This window comes from Taudactylus pleione, unplaced genomic scaffold (genome assembly GCF_031769625.1).
Source record: "Taudactylus pleione unplaced genomic scaffold, aTauple2 ptg000493l, whole genome shotgun sequence".
NCBI classification, from domain to species: Eukaryota; Metazoa; Chordata; class Amphibia; order Anura; family Myobatrachidae; genus Taudactylus; species Taudactylus pleione.
In genome coordinates, this window is record NW_028284895.1 from 3,239,502 (window position 1) to 3,261,050 (window position 21,549).

The 21,549-nt window shown below is 45.4% G+C and overlaps 1 protein-coding gene across 1 annotated transcript in view; it reads left to right on the forward strand.

Moving 5' to 3' along the window:
* The window catches only part of ADCY8 (adenylate cyclase 8), a gene marked incomplete at its 3' end in the record, with an annotated part of 277,169 nt that overhangs the window by 141,893 nt on the left and 113,727 nt on the right, over positions 1-21,549 (forward strand). Inside the window, exon 3 of the mRNA XM_088449701.1 lies at positions 7,097-7,227. Within this exon, the coding sequence (XP_088305827.1) occupies positions 7,097-7,227 (131 nt within the window). The remainder of the gene's footprint in view (positions 1-7,096; positions 7,228-21,549) is intronic.

Below are 21,549 nucleotides of genomic sequence, written 5' to 3' on the forward strand. Positions count from 1 at the left end.
AGGGGGAGTGTTAGGGTTAGGCTATGGAGAAAACGGCTTTATATGTACTATGGGAAAGGAGGTTAGAGTTAGGCACTAGGGGGACTGTTAGGGTTAGGCTATGGGAAGGGAGGTTTAGATTAGGGACTAGGGGGAGTGATAGGGTTCGGCTATGGGAGGGGAGGATTGGATTAGGCACTAGGGGAGTGTTAGGGTTAGGCTACGGGAAGGGAGGTTTGGAGTAGGGACTAGGGGGAGTGTTAGGGTTCGGCTATAAGAGGGGAGGATTGGATTAGGCACTAGGGGAGTGTTAGGGTTAGGCTACGGGAAGGGAGGTTTGGATTAGGGACTAGGGGGAGTGTAAAGGTTAGGATATGGTAAGGGAGTTTTGGATTAGGACTAGGGGGAGTGTTATGGTTAGGCTACAGGAAGGGATGTTTGGATTAGGACAGAAATGTAGCAGCGCTCTCAAGAATAAATGAATATGATTGTGTTTCGCTGCTGTTCAAGTGCAGCTTTATCAAAGAGTCCAGCCATTTAATAGGAACAAGCAGTAATCTTTATTGGTTTCCTGTACTATTCAGTTTATGTAATAATTGATTTTATAATGATTTTTATGTATTAAATATCAATGAATTTTTCAACATTTTAACATCTACAGTATTTGCAATCATCTTCATTTATTCTTGATAGCGCTTCTACATTTCTGTTATATATTTCTGTAAAAATAGAATAGGAAGCAGCGCTCAATCATTAAGTCATTTAATATTTAAAATAAATAAAGAAAACACAGTAAGTGACAATAGATATAGTGTCACTAAATTGCATAAATTCTATAAACAATACTTGCAAGTATAAATAAACAAATAAAATAAATTAGAATAAAAAGGCACTATTGAGTTAGATAGTAGACATGCATGTCAAAATTAAAAACTTCACTTCCTTAATATGCACCCATATCAGACATTCATTGATGCACCGCACAAAATTGATATGCACTGAAATAAGTTCCGCATGGAAAACCAGATGGATACACCCGCTGGAAAAGGAAAGTCCAATTGAGCTGGAGAGCTAATGACTGGGCATATGATGTCCCCACCGCATAACAACTCCTGAATGGACAAATTATTACCTCTGCAAGTCTCTGAAGAGTAGTCCAATAGGTTCTGCGGTAGCGGTGGTCTTAAAGGAAGGTTGCTTGGAGTCACAAGCAGTTATCCACAGATGTTGATGCCAAACTTGGAGTCAAGTACGCAATCCAGTGAGGACAAGATCCTGGGAATGGCAGGTTTCCAAGTGGAGTGCGGTAGTATGCAGGTGCAAATGCAAATGATGCCTGGTTCCTGGTGCTTCACCAACGCGTTTCACTGCCTATCTGGCAGCTTTTTTAAGGTGGCTTTAGTCTTCCAAATGTGCCTCTTAAATAGTGCATAATATCAATACTTGATTGGTTTCAGCTGTGTCTAATTACATCAATCACATCGTTTTATTATAGGAAACAATTTATATCCACACATTCTATCATTGATACAATTTAAAAAAACGCAAAAGGAGGCAAACCGATCGCTTATATAATATAATAAGGATGTCAAACACTTACTTATACTTTAATCATATAAACATCTCCTCAATCCCACGGAGAATTGTATACTCATCCCCCATTGGTGTATGTTGGACACATGATCTACAATGGGGAGGGATCTGTCTTAGTGGGGTCTGAAAGGTCTACCGCTGTGGAGGTGGGACATACTGTGGAGTGCGACGTCGTACTACGCTGTGCTCCAGAGGCGCCTGCTCCCCAGCGGGATGATCATAAGTTTTTGACTTTCCTGGTTCCGACTTCTGCTAGTTGTTGGAGGATGAAAACGAGGTTTGGAATGCGGTGACACTAGACGCCGCATCCCTCACTAAGACAGATCCCTCCCCATTGTAGATTATGTGTTCATCATACACCAATGGGGGATGAGTATACAATTCTCCGTGAGATTGAGGAAATTTTTATACGATTAAAATATAAGTAAGTGTTTGACATTCTTATTATATTATATAAGCGATCGGTTTGCCTCCTTTTGCGTTTTTTTAAATTGTATCAATGATAGAATGTGTGGATATAAATTGTTTCCTATAATAAAACGATGTGATTGATGTAATTAGACACAGCTGAAACCAATGAAGTATTGATATTAGGAACTATTTAAGAGGCACATTTGGAAGACTAAAGCCACCTTGAAAAAGCTGCCAGATAGGCAGTGAAACGCGTTGGTGAAGCACCAGGAACCAGGCATCATTTGCATTTGCACCTGCATACTACCGCACTCCACTTGGAAACCTGCCATTCCCAGGATCTTGTCCTCACTGGATTGCGTACTTGACTCCAAGTTTGGCATCAACATCTGTGGATAACTGCTTGTGACTCCAAGCAACCTTCCTTTAAGACTACCGCTACCACAGAACCTATTGGACTACTCTTCAGAGACTTGCAGAGGTAATAATTTGTCCATTCAGGAGTTGTTATGCGGTGGGGACATCATATGCCCAGTCATTAGCTCTCCAGCTCAATTGGAGTTTCCTTTTCCAGCGGGTGTATCCATCTGGTTTTCCATGCGGAACTTATTTCAGTGCATATCAATTTTGTGCGGTGCATCAATGAATGTCTGATATGGGTGCATATTAAGGAAGTGAAGTTTTTAATTGTGACATGCATGTCTACTATCTAACTCAATGGTGCCTTTTTATTCTAATTTATTTTATTTGTTTATTTATACTTGCAAGTATTGTTTATAGAATTTATGCAATTTAGTGACACTATATCTATTGTCACTTACTGTGTTTTCTTTATTTATTTTAAATATTAAATGACTTAATGATTGAGCGCTGCTTCCTATTCTATTTTTGGTTTTATCTAAGAGACTGACTATCTCTTATTTAGCAGCTGCTTTAGAGAGGTAACCTTTGTCAGCGCCGGAGTTTATTTCTTATTACATATTTCTGTGTATGCGGAGGTGACTTCTCCCTATTGTTTAGCAGCTGCTTTAGAACAACAAGCCTATTGAATGCCCGAATACCATCATATTGATAACATGTTTGGATTAGGCACTAGGGGGGGGAGGGTTAGGGTTAGGCTATGGGAAAGGAGGTTAGAGTTAGGTACTAGGGGGAGGGTTAGGATTAGGCTACGGGAAAGGAGGTTTAGATTAGGCACTATGGGGAGTGTTAGGGCTAGGCTACGGGAAGGGAGATTTAGATTAGGGACTAGGGGGAGTGATAGGGTTCATCTATGGGAGGGAAGGATTGGATTAGACCCTAGTGGAGTGTTAGGGCTAGGCTACGGGAAGGGAGGTTTGGATTAGAGACTAGGGGGAGTGATAGGGTTCGGCTATGGGAGGGAAGGATTGGATTAGGCACTAGGGGAGTGTTAGGGTTAGGCTACGGGAAGGGAGGTTTGGATTAGGGACTAGGGGGAGTGTTAGGGTTAGGCTATGGGAAGGGAGTTTATATTAGGAACTAGGGGGAGTGATAGGGTTCAGCTATGGGAGGGGAGGATTGGATTAGGCACTAGGGGGAGTATTAGGGTTTGGCTACGGGAGGGGAGGATTGGATTTGGCACTAGGAGGAGTGTTAGGGTTAGGCTATGGGAAAGGAGGTTTATATTAGGAACTAGGGGGAGTGATAGGGTTTGGCTATGGGAGGGAAGGATTGGATTAGGCACTAGGGGAATGTTAGGGTTAGGCTACGGGAAGGGAGGTTTAGATTAGGCACTAGGGGGAGTGTTAGGGTTTGGCTATGGGAGGGGAGGATTAGATTAGGCACTAGGGGAGTGTTAGGGTTAGGCTATGGGAAGGGAGGTTTAGATTAGGACTGGGGAGGGTTAGAATTAGGCTACGGGATGGGAGGTTTGGAGTAGGCACTAGGGTTAGGCTGCAGGAAAGGAGGATTGTATTAGGCACTAGGGGGTGTTAGGGTTAGGCTATAGGAAGGGAGGTTTAGATTAGGCACTAAGGGGAGTGTTAGGGTTAGGCTACGGGAAGGGAGGTTTAGAGTAGGCACTAAGGGCAGTGTTAAGTTTAGGCAACGGGAAGGGAGGTTTGGATTAGTACTAGGGGGAGGGTTAGGATTAGGCTACGGGAAAGGAGGTTTGGATTAGGCACTAAGGGGAGTGTTAGGGTTAGGGTACGGGAGTGGCAGATTGGATTAGGCACTAGGGGAGGGTTAGGATTAGGCTGCTGGAGGGGAGGTTTGGATTAGGCACTAAGGGGAGTGTTAGGGTTAGGATACGGGAGGAAAAGATTGAATTAGGTACTAGGGGGAGGGTTAGGTTTAGGCTATGGGAAGGGAGGTTTGGATTAGGCACTAAGGGGAGTGTTAGGGTTAGGCTACAGGAGGGAAAGATTGAATTATGTACTAGGGGAGGGTTAGGATTAGGCTACAGGAGGGGAGGTTTGGATTAGGTACTAGGGGGAGTATTAGGGTTAGGCTACGGGAGGGCAATATTGGATGAGGCACTAGGGTTAGGGTTTGGCTATGGGAGGGGAGGATTGGATTAGGCACTAGGGGGAGTGTTAAGGGTACTTGCTGCCGGCAGCGCAAGATCATTCGACAGAGTATACCGAACTCTAACTGGGGTGCCCCTGCTCAGCAAAATGTTGTTCCAGAGCTAGCTGTATGTATGTACATACACATTTACATTATAATGTGAATAAATCAGTTTGGGATAACAGTGGCTTCACTTGTATTTGTTTAACTTCTTTATTGCGATTGAACTGTTACTTTTCGTTGAGCCGCAAATAGTACTTACTTTCAGAGCTGGGGTAGGTCATTTCAGTGCTCAAAGGACATGATATGCAGAATTGCGCCTCTTGTCGCCAGCCTAAAAAAAAGAACACAGTTTTTGCCTGGCAGTGAGACTGAATTGGCCCGTTGGTTATGGAAGTATATCTCATTCATGCCATTGGTGCAGACTGCAGTGAAAATGGTGAGGGGATAAGGGGCAGCTCCAGATGTGACCACGCCCCCACCGACACCTGGCCACACCCTCTGTCCCAAACTTCTCACTAGATAAATTGGGAGCTATGCGTTGTGAGGTATAAATTAAAGCTTGAAACACACAAAAATGACACGCTCAATAAGTACAATCCCAATGTCTTATCAACTTTATGATTACTATGTATATATACATAACGTATATTAATATACAAAATAGCAGTAATGGCAGGGCAACGGGAAGACACTGAGGTGACTAAAGGAAATATATACATTTGCCGGTGGATAATTAAATCTCCGATTGTGCCAAGAATGGCCCATTCACTTCAGCATAGAGAGTTTCAGAATTGTCTCTTCAGCTTTCCGTGAACTCAGTATCCTCAAACTCAATGCTGCATGGAATTAATAGGACGGTTACTGTAACCATAGCAACTAATTTCACGAGGATGCAGCCAATTCACAGAGAACCAATGACATAGCTGAGACTTGTTATTTGCGTTACTCTGTATATTCATATGCTCTGATCACAACTGTTCTATTCCTTGTGCTGAGATAAAATTACATTTTATCATATCTAACAAAAGAAATAAGGGACCAAGCAGCAAAGCTGGTTTTCAACAATTAGAGTAACTCTAAGAGCAATTACAATCAATCATATAAATATAAATTTGCAGAGTAGATTTTTTTTCTAGCACAAAAAAGGCTAATATACGTACTGCTCGGCAATGGGATACTATATTCAAATAATAATCACTGTCAAAATAATAAACGTACTGCTCGGGCAATGGAATACTATATTCAAATAATAATCACTGTCAAAATAATATACGTCATTGCAGTTTTTGTAACATTACAAAGTGTATCCTATTCTTGGCTAATGATATGCAAGCACTTATTATTATCTTGTATTTACACCGTTTACAATATAATTTCACTCCTAATCATAATCACCATGGGTGACATAACTTTGAGCTCCGACCAGAGCACCACCTGTGTAGGGTTTTTATGTTCTCTCTTTTGTTGCCGTGGGGGGGTTTTGCTCTGGTGTCTTCTCGCACTCTAAAATCATACTGATAGGTTGGTTGGTTGGTTGGTTTTGAAATTGGTCCTAGAGTGTATGGTATCTTTGTTTTAATGTGGTAGGGAAATTAGATTGCAAGCTCCTCTGAGATAGGGCCTGATATGAATTAATACAATTCCTTCTACAGAGCTGTGTAATTTGTCGACACTATATAAATGAAAGATCATAACTGTATCAATGAGTGACAAAATAGCACTATATTAGTTTACCTACCACAAACAGCATGATTACATTAACCAGAAGCCAGGTAACCTAACAATATGTTTTTGAACTCTTTGACAAACAAGAGCAGGTCGCCAATGATGCACTCTGGTTGGAATCAGATCTGTACGTCCCCAGCATTGGAAGGCGGAATGGGTATGCAATACTCGCTGTCAGGATGCCCCCTGTCAAAATACCGACAGCGGCATCCGGATGGTTGGTATCCCTAACCCACCCTTCTAGTAGCCTAACCCTAACCCTCCCCACCCGCACACCCTAACCCTACCCGTTAGTGCCTAAACCTATGTCTCCCCCCTTCATCCCTAAACCTATACCCCCCCAGTGGTGCCTAACCCTCCCCCCTAGGTGTGCCTATCCCTAACTTCCTCCCTCAAAACCTAATCCTAACCTCACTACGCTGCCTTAACCTAACACTTCTCCCCCCCCCCCCCCGCTGCTAGCAGCTAAGGGCACTCGGGACTTACCTTGTTCGGGCAGCTGTCCTTCTGGATTCCGGTCTCGAGATTAAGATAAGCACGCCTATCTTAAGTCCCGTGTAGGACTTTCATCGTCGGGATTCAGACCGGCGGCATGCCATCCGCCGTTCTGATAACCACATCCCTTAGAGGGCATCACCAGGCCTCTACCGTGCTGCCCAGCAGATTAAACGTCTCAGAGAAATCCATAGCTAAGTGTCAGCTTATGGCGGCATTCCCTGAGCAGCAGGCGTTTTAATGAATAAGTATCATACTGTCATACACAGGAGTAAGACGAGCCCTACTTATAAATCAGTTATGCTTTATGACCTTCAGAAAATGACCTATTAACTCGACCCTTCCTCACCCTGTCTTGCAGGAAAGGCTCGTCCTCTCTGTATTACCTCGATTCGTTGTACTTGAAATGATCAATGATATGACCAATGTAGAAGATGAGCATCTGCAGCATCAGTTTCACAAGATTTATATCCATCGCTATGAAAATGTCAGGTAAGGCTGCATTATGTACCTGCTTTCCCCATTTTTCCCCCCACACAGTAATATTAATGTAGAGGGAACTCTGGAATGAAATGTTCCGCTTTATGCAGGCGGTTACCATCCTACAGGCAGAAAGGATATTTTTTTATTTTTTACTTCTTGTTTATTTTCTAAGGTTTGTTTTATTATTAGGTCAGGGCTCCTTTTACTGTCATTTTTTATCTACTCCTTATCAGTGTGTGGTGGTGGGTGTGGCTAAAACTACCTCTAGCCAATGAGATCATAGGAATGGTCAATGCAGGGGTAGCAGTCACACTGTCGACATAAGGCTTAAGGTTAGGGTTACTGTTAGCGTTAGGATGAGGGTACTGTTAGGATTAGTGTTGGGGTTACCATTAGGGTTAACATTAGGGTTAGGGTACAGTTAGGGTTAGCCTTAGGGTTACCGCTAGGGTTAGGGTACTGTTAGGGAGAGAGTTAGGGTTACTGTTAGGGTTAGATTTAGCGCATACTTGACGACATTCAGCTCTCTCCTTCCGGGAGGGAGCTGAATGCCTTTATACAGCGGGGGGGCATGGCCGGGCAATGACTCCGTATTGGGGGCAGGACCAGGGGCGTGACCACAATTGCATCATCATGGCCACGCCCCCTTTTCACAATGCCGAAATTAAAGGCATTGTGAAGCAGGGAGGCTTGCCTGCCTTTCCGGGGGGGTCGGGAGCGGCACCCGATATTCGGGAAGCTCCCGACCAAATTGGGAGGGTAGGCAAGCATGATTTAGCGTTAGGGTAAACATTAGGCGTGCTAGTTTTTATCAGGAACAAGCAGGAGTCTCTCATTAACTATGACGTAATGTCCTGGGTCAAAATGTGTTTTCCACAAGATAAGTCTTATTTTAATGGATCTTTTGAGTACATTCTTTTCTAAATACATTATATATGTATATATAATATATATATACATAGGCGTCTTTATAATGGGTGCAAGGTGTGCACACCCTGCACCCATAGTTAATAAATACTTACCTCTCCGCAGATTCCGATGTGCTGCTCCGCAGTGCCGGACCTGCGCTGCATAGCAGCACATGCCCAAAAAAGATGTCCCTGGGAAAATAGGCATTTTCCCGGGGGCCTGCACATGCGCAGCAGATTCTGTCATGAAGCCAGAGTCTATCGCGCTCAGGCCCTGATTCAGAGCCGGACGCTCTGAAAGAACGCTCGCTCTGAATCAGGGCGTCTTTTTTCTTTGACCACCCACATATATTGCGAGTGGCCAGGATGATGGTCGCGATGGTCACGACCATTGCGACCATCGGGCTTGCAACGAGACCCTTGTGGTAGGGTCTCGTGGCCGCAAGCCCCAGAGAGCTTCTGGCTCCAATAGAGCCGGAAGCTCTCCCACTGACATCACTGGTGATGTCAGTGGGGCCGCCCACAAACGGCAGGCGTTTGCATGTAAACGCCTCCGTTTGTGAAGCCACCCCCACACCACGCCTACCAAACAGGGCGAGCTGTCAATCACCATCGACAGCTCGCCCCCTTTGATGCGAGACCCGGAGCGACGGAGCGCCCATCGCTAGCCGGGTCTCGTGCATGCGCACAATGGAGCCGGCTCCGTCGTGTGCATGCCCAGTGGGCAAACATCGACCCGGTTGCGAGTGCTCAGCGCTCGCGACTGGGTCTGAATCAGGCTCTCAGTGCGCAGAAAGAGAGGGGGGGGCAAATGGAGGCTGCACACTGGCCCCCTCTCTTAAAATGCTCCTGTATGTATATATATATTATATATATATAAGTATATATAATATACAGTATATCATTGTTTTTCTATAACTCCACCCTCAGTAGCTCCTCCCACAGTTCCTGTACCAATTTTTTTCAGAAAAATATCACTGCCATTAGGGTTAGAGTTAGCGTTAGGGTTACTGTTAGGTAAGAGTTAGGGTTACTGTTAGGTTTAGGGTTACTGTTAGGGTTAGAGTTAGCGTTAGGGTTAGTTTTAGCGATAGTGTTACTGTTAGGGTAAGAGTTAGGTTTAGGTTTACCGCTAGGGTTAGAGATATGGTTAGGGTTACTGTTAGGGTAAGAGTTAGCATTAGGATTAGATTTAGCGATAGGGTTACTGTTGTAGGTTTAGGGTTACCATTAGGGTTAGAGATATGGTTAGGGTTACTGTTAGGGTAAGAGTTAGCGTTATATTTAGCTATAGTGTTACTGTTAGGGTAAGAGATAGGGTTAGGGTTACTGTTAAGGTTAGAGTTAGCACTAGGGTTACTGTTAGGTTAGCGTTATGATTACTGTTAGGCTAGGGTTGGTGTTCAAGTTACCGTTAAGGTTATAGTTACTGTCAGGGTTTGTATTGGGTTTTCCATTAAGGTTAGGAATAGACTCTCAGTAAAAAGACACTGTCAACATTTGAACAATGTCAACATTACATCAGTGTTGACATGTTAGACGTCGACATGGTCAAAGTCGACATTATCAACAGGTCGACATTTTCAATGTCAACATAACAGCCATTTCAACATTGTCACGCTGACCTAATGAATATTGAAATTATGAGACAAATATACCGGGTTCCGCTGAGAGACAGTGACCTGACCACTTGAGTGATTGTGTTAGAATTGGGGTGGATTAGGGTCGCCCCTCGCTGAGCTCATCTCGCCATTGGATGCTAGGAGGGAGTAGGGTATGGGCTATACATGTGGGTTCTGACACCTCTGAAGCAATAGCCTGTCCCCAATACAGCCTGGCACTGCTGCACCATATTCTTCCCAACTTTGGCCGCAGTCTGTCTTAGTTATCGGGACAGTTGGACGGTCCAGCAGTATTAAGACTGTAACCAACTAAGGGCCTTAGCCAAGACCAAAAGTGGGTGCATCTAGAGAATTTATTTTTAGACCGCGCATGCTCTGCAGTGATAACGCGTATTCATGTGCAACTTGATGGAGGCGCCGTCCGTGGTTGGATTTCTCCTTTCATAAACGTGGCGTTTCTGGGTGGCTGCCCTTGCGGATGCACCCAATAGAACCATTTAGTGGGAGTGTCATGGCAGTGTTGGTGGCATGTAGCCAGATATTGGTGCTCATGACCAAGGCAAACCCTGTTACTGGTGAATCTCTGGTGCCCAGCATGAGGTAGGTGCAAGTGCCAATACTAATGATGGCGGCTGGTGCTGCGGACAGAAGGACAGTGGGCGGTGCGACTATACGCATGAAGCCATGAGGATACTGACGTATGCATAAGGTAGTAAGGGGTCTATGTACTGAGCCTTGGAGAGATAGTACTGTACCAACCAATCAGCTCCTAACTGTTACTTTACAGGCTGTGTTTGAAAAATGACAGTTAGGAGCTGATTGGTTGATACTTTATCTCCATCCACTTTATCTCTCTCCAAGGCTTAGTACTTAGACCCCTAAATCTGGCAACCACAGCCACCCGGACTTGGGGGCGCTATGCTTGAGACTCAGAGGTAAATTTACTAAAGATTGAAATTCAGATTTATGTAAAATCGATCTACATCGGTGGGCTTTTAGAACGCAAATTCTGCATTTCTACTTCAGGGTCCATAGGGTATCCACAGGATACCTTGGGGTATAGGTGATGACGTCAGGCATCGGGCACCATAGAGTTAAGTTTCAGCCTCCCAGGATGCACTAGGGTCCCCCTCCTATACCCCGCCCCCGAGCCAAGGCATCTCAGTTTAGTTTGGTGCCCGGCCGGAGTCGGATGCACCTGTTAGAGGGGGGCTATGAAGGGCCCCTGAAGTTTCTTCAATGCAGCTGTGGCTGCACATCTGGAAGTACAGCATGGACTGTCAGTCTTGACAGAACGCCGGTACTGATCCGGGGATGCTGGTAGACATCTGGGGTCACAGCTAGCGGTGACCCCAGATGTTTAGGACCATGGCTGGAATCAAGGGGGACAAAGGTAAGCAGCGGGGTCCCACGGTGGGTCCCCGGTGAAACACATGGTCCAGAGTCCCCAGGCAGGGGGCTCCCTGGGGACTGGCTGCAGCGTGGAGCCAGGTTCTAACCTGCGCTTACACTACCCCCGTGGGACAGCAGGACCACGGCAGAGCGGTAGCGCTGCAGCGTCCCAGAGGTTAAATGCATGCCAGGGGAGCGCGCCTTCCCTGTCTCACAGCCGGCGCCTCCCCCGCTGCACACAGCCCTCTTTGCACACGCTGACTGGTCCTGTGTCAGCGCTCCTCCCCAAGGCCGGCCTCCTCTCTGCTCCTCGGTGGCCATCTTTGGAAGAAGCATGGTGAGCGCTGCTGGACACTGAAGAACGGTGGCATCGTGGTCTGGGTCCCCCTGCATACCTCTCCTCCATTGGATAAGGTCTGTGTATGCAGTGCTGTGTCCTACCAGGCTCTGAGTCTGTGTAGTTGAGGATCAGCGCTGATAGTGCAGGAATTGATTTCTTTGCATTGTATGCGACCTGTGCTAGCGTCTGCTGCCTGTACTTTCATTTTCTATCTGTCAGCATTTAACTGTCCCTGTTCTTTCTGCTAAAGCCCTTGCGGTGCGGTGCTTGCAGGGTGGTCTCACACTATACTAACGAGTATCAGTGAGAGGGGTCACATACTTACCATTATGTCTGAAAGTGATTTTCCTCTCCAGCTTTTATGTACTACATGCAAGGTACCTATAGCGGAGGGGGACGGCAGTGCGGAGGGACTATGTCGACGGTGTTATTCGTTGACGCGACCGATTACGGTCACGGCTCCGGTACAGGAGCCGCCCTGGGCTTGTTTTGCCAAAGCGCTTACAACCCTCGTGGGCCAGTTAGCTCCGCAGCCTGCCCTCACTCAGATGGGTTTGTCCCAGCAATCAGTGGTGTCGTCACCCATGCAGGGTTTCCCAAGACAATTGATGGTACCCCACAGTCTCCCTATTTCCCCTCCTCAGGTCTCTCATGAGCCTGCGTGGGTTAATTTGTTAACAAGCTCTGTACAGCAGTTGTCAGAAGTGTTGCAAGGGGAGTCTGTGATGCGGCCTCACAAGCGGCCGATGGTGTCTCTGTCTGCTCCTTATGTGGATGACGACGGGACGTCCGATGATGGGGAGATTCTGGATCTTTCTGACCAGGAAACTCCCCGCCCTAAAGAGTCGGACGCTAAGTCTAAGGTGTATATACCTGGCCTGTCCGTACTGCTTTAGTTATTGAGGATGAGGACCCTCCGGTATCAAAGTCCAAATACGCCTTTTTCAAAGATGTTAAAGGAGATACCACAGTGTTTCCTCTTTCGGGGCAATTAGTTGACCACCTAGAGGAAGCGTGGAAACAGCCAGGCAAACGATATCAGCCTCAAAGGCGTTTAGCAGTGGCGTATCCGTTTGCGGACAATTATTTTGCCAAGTGGGAATCCCCTCTTCAGGTGGATTCTCATGTGACACGCCTTGTCCGTAGTGCCACATTACCCATGCCATCCATGGAGATCTGCCTGAAGTCCGTCTATTCCCTTGCGGGGGGGGGGCTGCGCGGCCGGCTATGGCCATTTGCTGGGTTGCCCGATCTATGGAGCGCTGGGCTGATACGTTGGAGGCGTCCTTCGATTCCGACTGTTCGGCTGAGCAGACGGAGTTGATCGGCAATCTCCGGGATTCGGCCACTTATATCAACGAAGCGGCCTTGGATATTAGTACCCTGGCGTCTCGCATTTCTTCAGCAGCTGTGGCTGCTCGTCGCACCTTGTGGTTGCGATCTTGGAAGGCGGATGCGGATTCCAAAAAGGGTTTGGAGGCGTTGCCTTTTAACGGAGAAGTTCTCTTCGGTCCGGACCTGGACAAAATTGTAGCCACGCTGGCGGCAGCTAAATCGGCATGTCTCCCGTCGGCGGCTGTTCCTTCTCGTTCAGGTACTCCGTCCTTTCGGTCTTATAGGGCCCAGGGTAGGCTTAAGACACAGTCCTTTCCCTGACAGGCTGGCCCCAAGAAATCGGCCAAGCCCCGGAAGCAGGCCTGGAGTACCAGACGTCCGGCACCTAAGCCAGATGACAAACCTGCGGCCTGACGGTCCAGGCCTCCCTTTGGGGGATCCCAAAGTGGGAGGCCGCCTGCTGCAGTTCGCCCGGTGTTGGTCAGTCACCACGACAGACACTTGGGTTCTCGAGGTGGTCTCACACGGGTATGCCCTCTCCTTCCGGCACAGACCCCCGGCTCGATTCTTCACCATGGGTCTACCATCAGACCGGAACAAAGCCACGGAGCTGCGGAAGGTTTTGCACACTATGCTCCAGGCTGGAGTTATAGTGCCTGTTCCATTCTCCCAGAGGGGCCAGGGTTTCTATTCCAATCTCTTTTTGGTGCAGAAACCCAATGGGTCGTTTTGTCCGATTCTCTACCTCAAAGCTCTCAACAAATCTTTGCGGGTGCCGAAGTTTCGGATGGAGACCCTACGGTCCATCATTCTGGCGCTGGAACCTGGGGACTACATGGTGTCATTGGACATACAGGACGCTTACCTGCATGTCCCTATTCTTTTGCGCCATCAGCGGTTCCTAAGGTTTGCAATCCGCAGCGACCACTTTCAGTTCCGGGCGTTACCTTTTGGCCTGGCGACAGCACCACGTGTTTTCACCAAGGTGATGGCGGTAATGGCGGCTTCCCTGCGGCTGCAGGGGGTCCACATGTTGCCATACTTGGACGACCTTCTCTTAGTGGCAGGATCTCTGGAGCTCCTTCTACGCCACTTGGACCTGACCATTGCGCTACTGCAACGGCACAGCTGGTTAATAAACTGGCAGAAGTCCACCCTGGTCCCGTCTCAGCGGATTCTGCACCTCGGAGCCTTATTGGACTCGGGACAGCAAAGGATCTTTGTGACGGGGGAAAAGATCTCTGCCTTACAGTCGAGGGTGCGCAGTTGTCTGCAGAGCCGCCGGGTGTCTCTACACTCGGCGATGAGGTTACTGGGCTTCATGGTGTCGGTATTCGACATGGTGGAATATGCCCAGTTTCACTCCAGACCTCTGCAGCACCTGATCCTGTCCAGGTGGAATGGACTGCCTCAGTCTCTAAAATCCCAGATGATAGTGCTCACTTCGGAGGTTCGCCTGTCCCTTGCCTGGTGGTTGCAGACCCATCTCAACAAGGGTTGTCCGTTCTGGGTGGCGAATTGGGTCCTGTTGACGACGGACGCCAGTCTTCGGGGGGCTGGGGACCAGTTTCGGGTCCACACTTGTTCCAGGGCAGGTGGACTCTGGCAGAAGCAGAGCTTCCAATAAACATCTTGGAACTCCGAGCGGTGTTCAACGCTCTCCAGCAGGCACGTCGGGTTCTCCAAGGTCACCCAGTGCAGGTCCAGTCGGACAACGCTACCACCGTGGCCTACATAAACCGGCAAGGAGGAACCCGAAGTCGGGCGGCTCTCGTAGAGGTGTCTCGGATCCTGGTATGGGCGGAGCACAATCTTCCGGCCATATCAGCTGTCTTCATCCCGGGAGTGCTAAACTGGTAGGCGGACTTTCTCAGTCGCCAGGACGTTCATCCGGGAGAATGGTCCCTGCACCCGGACGTTTTTCAACTGCTGGTGGACAGGTGGGGTCTTCCAGAGATCGACCTCATGGCGTCCCGGCACAACAACAAGTTGCCGGTGTACGGGTCTCGCACAAGAGCCGAAGAGGCGTCTCTGGTGGATGCTCTGTCTGTCCGGTGGACGTTCCAGTTTGCTTATCTCTTTCCGCCGGTTTCCCTTCTTCCACGGGTAATCCGGAAATTCAAACAGGAAGGAGGGACGCTCCTGTTGTTAGCTCCCGCATGGCCTAGACGGCACTGGTTCTCAGACCTTCAGGGTCTGTCCGTGGACAGTCCTCTGCGGTTGCCGCTATGACCGGACCTTCTGTCACAGGGTCCTTGTCTTCACCCGGACCTGACTCAGCTGTTGAGGCGGCCATGTTGTTAAGGTCCAGGGGGTTTTCCAGCTCTGTAGTGCGTACCATGCTCAAAGCTCGGAAACCGTCTTCCGCGAGAATATACCATTGCGTGTGGCATACGTTCTTCCAGTGGTGTCGGCCGAGAGGTTATGCACCGCGGGAGTTTCGTCTGTCTCGGGTTCTCGCCTTCCTGCAAGCGGGACTAGACCATGGGCTTCGCCTTGCTTCTTTGAAGGTGCAGGTTTCGGCCCTGTCTGTCTGGTTCCATCGTAGGATTGCTACAATCCCGGATGTGCGCAGATTTATGCAAGGTGTTCTACGCATTCAGCCACCCTTTGTTCCACCTGTGGCGCCTTGGGATTTGGCTGTGGTCCTGAGGGCTCTCCAGGGACCGCCGTTTGAACCACTGGGCTCAGTTGATCTTAAATGGCTAACAGCTAAGACTGTTTTCCTTCTGGCCATAGCTTCGGCCAGATGTGTTTCTGATTTAGGGGCTCTTTCTTGTAGACCCCCTTTCTTGATTTTTCATGGGAACAGGGCAGTGTTACGCACTCGTCCTGAATTTCTTCCCAAAGTTGTTTCCCAGTTTCATGTTAACGAGGAAATAGTTGTTCCGGCCTTTAACTCACCTGGCCTTTCAGTGGGTGAGGCCACTTTGGATGTTGTGCGGGCCTTAAGGACTTATGTTGACCGCACTTCTTTGTTTAGGAAGTCGGACGCCTTGTTTGTCCTCTATTGCTTCCTTAAAAAGGGTTGGCCTGCTTCAAAGCAAACTTTGGCAGCCTGGATCCGTATGGCTATTTCTGAAGCTTATCTTCATGAAGGTCTGCCGGTTCCTCCTTCTGTGAAGGCTCATTCCACTAGGTCTGTGGGTCCTTCGTGGGCAGCTCGACGTGGTGCCTCTGCAGTCCAGATCTGCAAGGCTGCTACGTGGTCCTCTGTCCATACCTTCGTGAGGTATTACAGGTTTGACACCTTCGCCTCTCAGGATGCTTCCTTCGGGCGGCGGATTCTCCTTTCAGCACAGAAGCGTCCCCACCCTTAAAGGATACTGCTTTGGGACATCCCCAAGGTATCCTGTGGATACCCTATGGACCCTGAAGTAGAAAATATGAGATATGGTAAGAAATTACCTTTGTTATCTCTATTTCTACGAAGTCCATAGGGTTCCACAGGACTCCCGCCCTGTTGCACCTGTGCTGCAGATGGGCTTTACTCTGGTCACCGGTTTTTCCGTCTCCCTCTGGTGAGAATGTGATTCTTGTGTGTGTCCAGATCTTTCTTCTCTCTCTTCCTTCTCCTCCTCCGGCCTATGGCTTGGTACCTAACTGAAATGCCTTGGCTTGGGGGCGGGGTATAGGAGGGGGACACTAGTGCATCCTGGGAGGCTGAAACTTAACTCTATGGTGCCCGATGCCTGACGTCATCACCTATACCCCAAGGTATCCTGTGGAACCCTATGGACTTCGTAGAAATAGAGATAACAAAGGTAAGTTCTTACCATATCTCATATTATTTATCATCTATAGGGTTTCAACTTCAATTAAAACTGAAAACCTATGGTTGATAAATATGCGGACTTTGCGTGTGGAAAGGCCATCGATATAGATCGATTTTAAATCGATCTAAACCACCTTTAGTAAGTTTACACCCCCCAGAGTCAGGCATTAAATCGGTAAAGTGGGAGGTATGATAAAGACAGTTGCAGTCTCCCCTCACTCTGATAAATTCATTTATTAGACCATAAGCAGAAATCCCATCAAAAATAATTAGGGTTTATATTTATTTACATAAGCTGCGGGTGTCTGGGCCTGATCCTCAGTCAGACGAATTGGAGTGATGTTATTCTAATGTGCCGGTGTTTTTTAAAACGTTTTTTAAAAAGCACTTTAGAGGCCCCAAAATATAATAGTACCCATTTAAATGTTCCCCCAATTTAACTACAGCAATTATTTTTCACAAAATAAATTGTATAGATAATTTTTCCACATTTATGCAAATATGCATATAACAGCCCTTTGACTCAATTTAAGAACCCTAAATACTTTTATTAGGGCTATTAATACTCTTTTATATTGATTTCCAATGTCAGTTAGGCTTTATATGGGGTACAGACTGATTTCCGCAAATACGCTGTCCTTTTCACTAGTTTCGACATTCGCTGCATTCGCACAACTGCGTTTTCGCCTGTTTTAGAATTGAAGAGGGCAAAAAGCTGGAGCGCGCATTGTGAAAGTAAACAAAAAGTTCACGTCCAAATAGGCGAATGAGGCCAAAACATTGCATCGGCGAATGCATTTTGCTGGCCGCGACTTTTTGCCTATAATTGAATTCGGCCCATAGACGGAGAATCTGCACCTAGCATAGGACTGGTTCAAGTTTCAATGGTGCGACCGATGGTGGCGTCTAAAGACGCTCCAAGCATGATTGCAATCTAAAGACGCTCAAAGTGGGCATCTCAGTCCGTGATTCAGACTCACCAACGTGCACAGGGGAGGGGCTTTGTAGCACTATTAGTGTAAAGTAACAGATGTAACTGTGGCAAAAGACACGATGGCCGCAGAGTCGGAATCAGATCCTATGTGGGTGTAACTGGCAGCCCATCTGGATGCCCCTCCAGAGAGGTTTGTAAAGTACAGTTTACATTAATTTGCAGAAGGACAGCTTAGAAAAATGCACAAAGAGACATGTAAAACAGTATTTTAGGGTGGGGGGGATTAAAAGCTTAAATAAATGAGGAAGTAAGTCCTAAAGTGTTTGTTTGATAATACACTGAGCACATGGCTTTCATTCCATAGTTACTTGTTTATTGTCTTTATTTTTTATATTATATATTTGTTACAACATTTTCAATCAGAGCCAGTGTATGAAATAATCTTATTTTACACTGTCCCATGTGTTTTGTGTAACCAATATTTTATTAAAGGTTTCCTTGTCCCATATGTGTTTATTTAATTATACCGTTTGATAATTATGGCCCCTCGTGAATTCAAGTTACTAGGTTACGGCTAAGAAGCTGTTTCAGAATATTCTCTTTCCATGTTGCCAGTGTCAGACTTCTCATTTTACCCTCTTACTGTACTTTGCGTTGCATCACTAGACTTTCATTACCCAGATGATTGCTATTATATACAGTAGTTAGGGTTTCCAGATTTCACTGTTGTTTTTTATGGGAATTTTGTATATAATTATCCCTTTTTCACATGCAATAAAATCAGTGTTTTTAAGCATTAATAAATATGTATGCTATAAATTACCATATCTTATGGTTAATTTAAACAGGGAAAGGAGAGGGTAATAGGGGACAGAAGCCAGTGGAGGGTAGATGGGAGGATGTCCGGCACAGAGTGACAGCGCACCCATACTTGTGTAAGCGGCATTACAGGGGCATTACTATGGCGCATTACCATATGGGCACTGCTACAGGGGCATTACTATATGGGCACTACTACAGGGGCATTAATATGGGGCATTACCTTATGGGCACTACTAAAGGGGCATTACTATGGTGGCATTACTATATGGGCACTACTACAGGGGCATTATTATGGGGGCATTACCATATGGGCACTACTACAGGGGCATTACTATATGGGCACTTCTGCAGGGGAATTACTATATTGGCACTACTACAGGGGGCATTACAATGGGGGCATTACTATATGGGCACTACTACAGGGGCATTACTATGGGGGCATTACTGAATGGGCACTACTACAGGGGCATTACTATGGGGGCACTACTACAGGGGCAATACTATATGGACACTGCTACAGGGGCATTACTATGGGGCAATACTACAGGGGCATTGCTATATGGGAACTACTATAGGGGCATTATCTCGGGGCATTACAATAGGTGCACTGCGAAAGAGGGCATTACTATAGGGGCACTGCTGCAGGGGGCATTACTATGGGGGAATTACCAAGGGGGGCATCAAATCACTGTCATGCCCCGGGTCACAAAAATCCTAGTTTCGGCCCTGTACAAACCTAGAGATTTTTTTAAATTACATTAATTTAGAACTAATAGCCTAAAAGTAAGAAAAACACAAAATTGGGGCGCTATACAACCAAGGCAGAAATAATTAGACAATAGAATATTAATCAATAATAATAATAATAATAATATGGACCCCATATAAAATATGGAGAGACAATACAAAAAGCAGATAGAATAGGCCTCGGGTGATTGCTGCTACCCAATAGAGGATCTGACCCTCTTATAAAAACTAGTAAGACACAAAATAGGAGCGCTATCTCTGAAGGCCTAATAAGATGTGTAAATTATTCTTAACTTAATGAGTGTTGCCACTACAGAATAAAATTGACACAGAATACAATCAAAAAGTGAGAATCTTGGAAATGGTATGTCAGGTAAAAAATCTTTATACATGGTAGAAGGACCCAAAAAGGCAAGAAAATTTAAATTTAAATTTAAAAACCCAAATAAAAATAAATAATACACATGAATTACAATGGTATACACATAAATTGGCTTAGATAACCTAGAATAATGGTATAATCAAAACAATAGCAATTGCTTGATACAATATCCTAAAGGATGAACCTGTAACCCTAATAGTTGGATCTGCCGTAATAAACAACTATACTGCCAGTTCTACTGTATTATGCAACTATGTTGCCAGTAAGTGTCAATAGGATGTTGGAATAGAAATCCTCCCGTCTTGTGTTCAGTTATTGAAATTGACAATGGCACTGATTCAATTGCATCCATAGTGGCCACCAGTATTGGAGGGATTGTGAAAAAACAAGTTAAAATCTTGTGCACAGGGTTAAATTGATAAAAATAGAATTTACATCAAAATTCCAATAAGCGCACCGCTAGTAAAGTCTCCTTTCTTAAAGTCCCGATTCTGATGCATAAAGACAAATAAATCAGATGCAAAACACCGAACGACTGGACACACTGAGACAGAGGTTATTTGTCTCTATTGGTGTCGGTATGGTACCTGCAAAGTCCAGTTTACGAGTTTCCACAACGTAAGGCCATCCAGGATATATCCTTTATGAGTGCACTCGTGGCCGCATTTGTGTGTCCGTCGGAGATCCTTTGTTGTTAGGCGGATAAGTATCCCTGCAGCGCATGTCCGGAGACTCTGGTTAAAGTGCTTTGCAAAGAAAATTAGCCCACATAGGGTTCAGTTGTGCAGTATGAAGCAAGTGGGGTAAGTAAGCTTGACGCGTTTCTCAGCTCTTGCCGTTTCCTGAAGAAGCAGTCTCCCCAGTAACAGACACATTGGCTTTAAATACCACATATAGCCAATCAAAAACATCTTTCACACCTGAGTCCTCTTCTCATTAAGTGATCGGACTTGATAGAATCTAATGTGAAACTTGTCTCTGTATTATTCAACATGGAAAACAGACTTCGGCAGAGATATTTGTGTACATAAGAAAAGGAGCCTCAGTTAAACAAATATATATATATATATATATATATATTTATTTATATATATAGACCTGAAAATCAGCGGCACTGAAGGTCTTAATCAATCAAGCTGTTTATTAAACCACCAACGTTTCAGGGCTTCTATGCTCTTTTGTCAAGGTATCTTTTTGATACCTTGACAAAAGGGCATAGAAGCCCTGAAACGTTGGTGGTTTAATAAACAGCTTGATTGATTAAGACCTTCACTGCTGCTGATTATCGGGTCTATATACAAATTTTGCAGAGGGCACAGAGGCAACGTTGCTATTGTTTGGAGTAGTGCCGGACCAGTTTGGGCTTGTGTGTATATATATATATATATATATATATATATATAATTACAAAATGAAGAAATATATAAATAAAAATATACCAATACAAAAATGAACGAATTTACAATGATAATAATAATCATATTTCTAATAATATTAACCATAATAATTCTAATAGTTAGAAAAAAACAAGTAACACCATACTGAAAGGATATATGTTAAATCATTAAGTGCAAATCATATGTAGTATAATAACACATTAACATATAGATATAAATATACTCAAAATTTATCAAACGCATATAATTCCAACTAAATAAATAATATTAATGATAAAAATAATAATCATAATAAAAAAAATGTTGTTTAATAATCCTAAAGAATACTCATATTACTCAGAATGATATTAATCTACTCCTATTAATTCACCAGAAATGATTATAAATAGCAACTTTTTTAATACTCAAACTTCCATATGGGGAGTTGTTCATACTGAGTTTCATAATACTAGTAATAATCATAGTAGTCCTATGGTTATAGCCTTTAGCATAGCCTTTAGCATACCATACATACTGTTTATACTTGATATGTTCTTATTACTGTTAAAAAAAGGTGGTGTTTACTCCATGAACTAACAATCCCTTCCAACAACTGGACTAACAATTATTACTTAAAAGGATCAAACTAATAATGGAGACTGATTGTACATACGTACACACCATACATGTATATACAG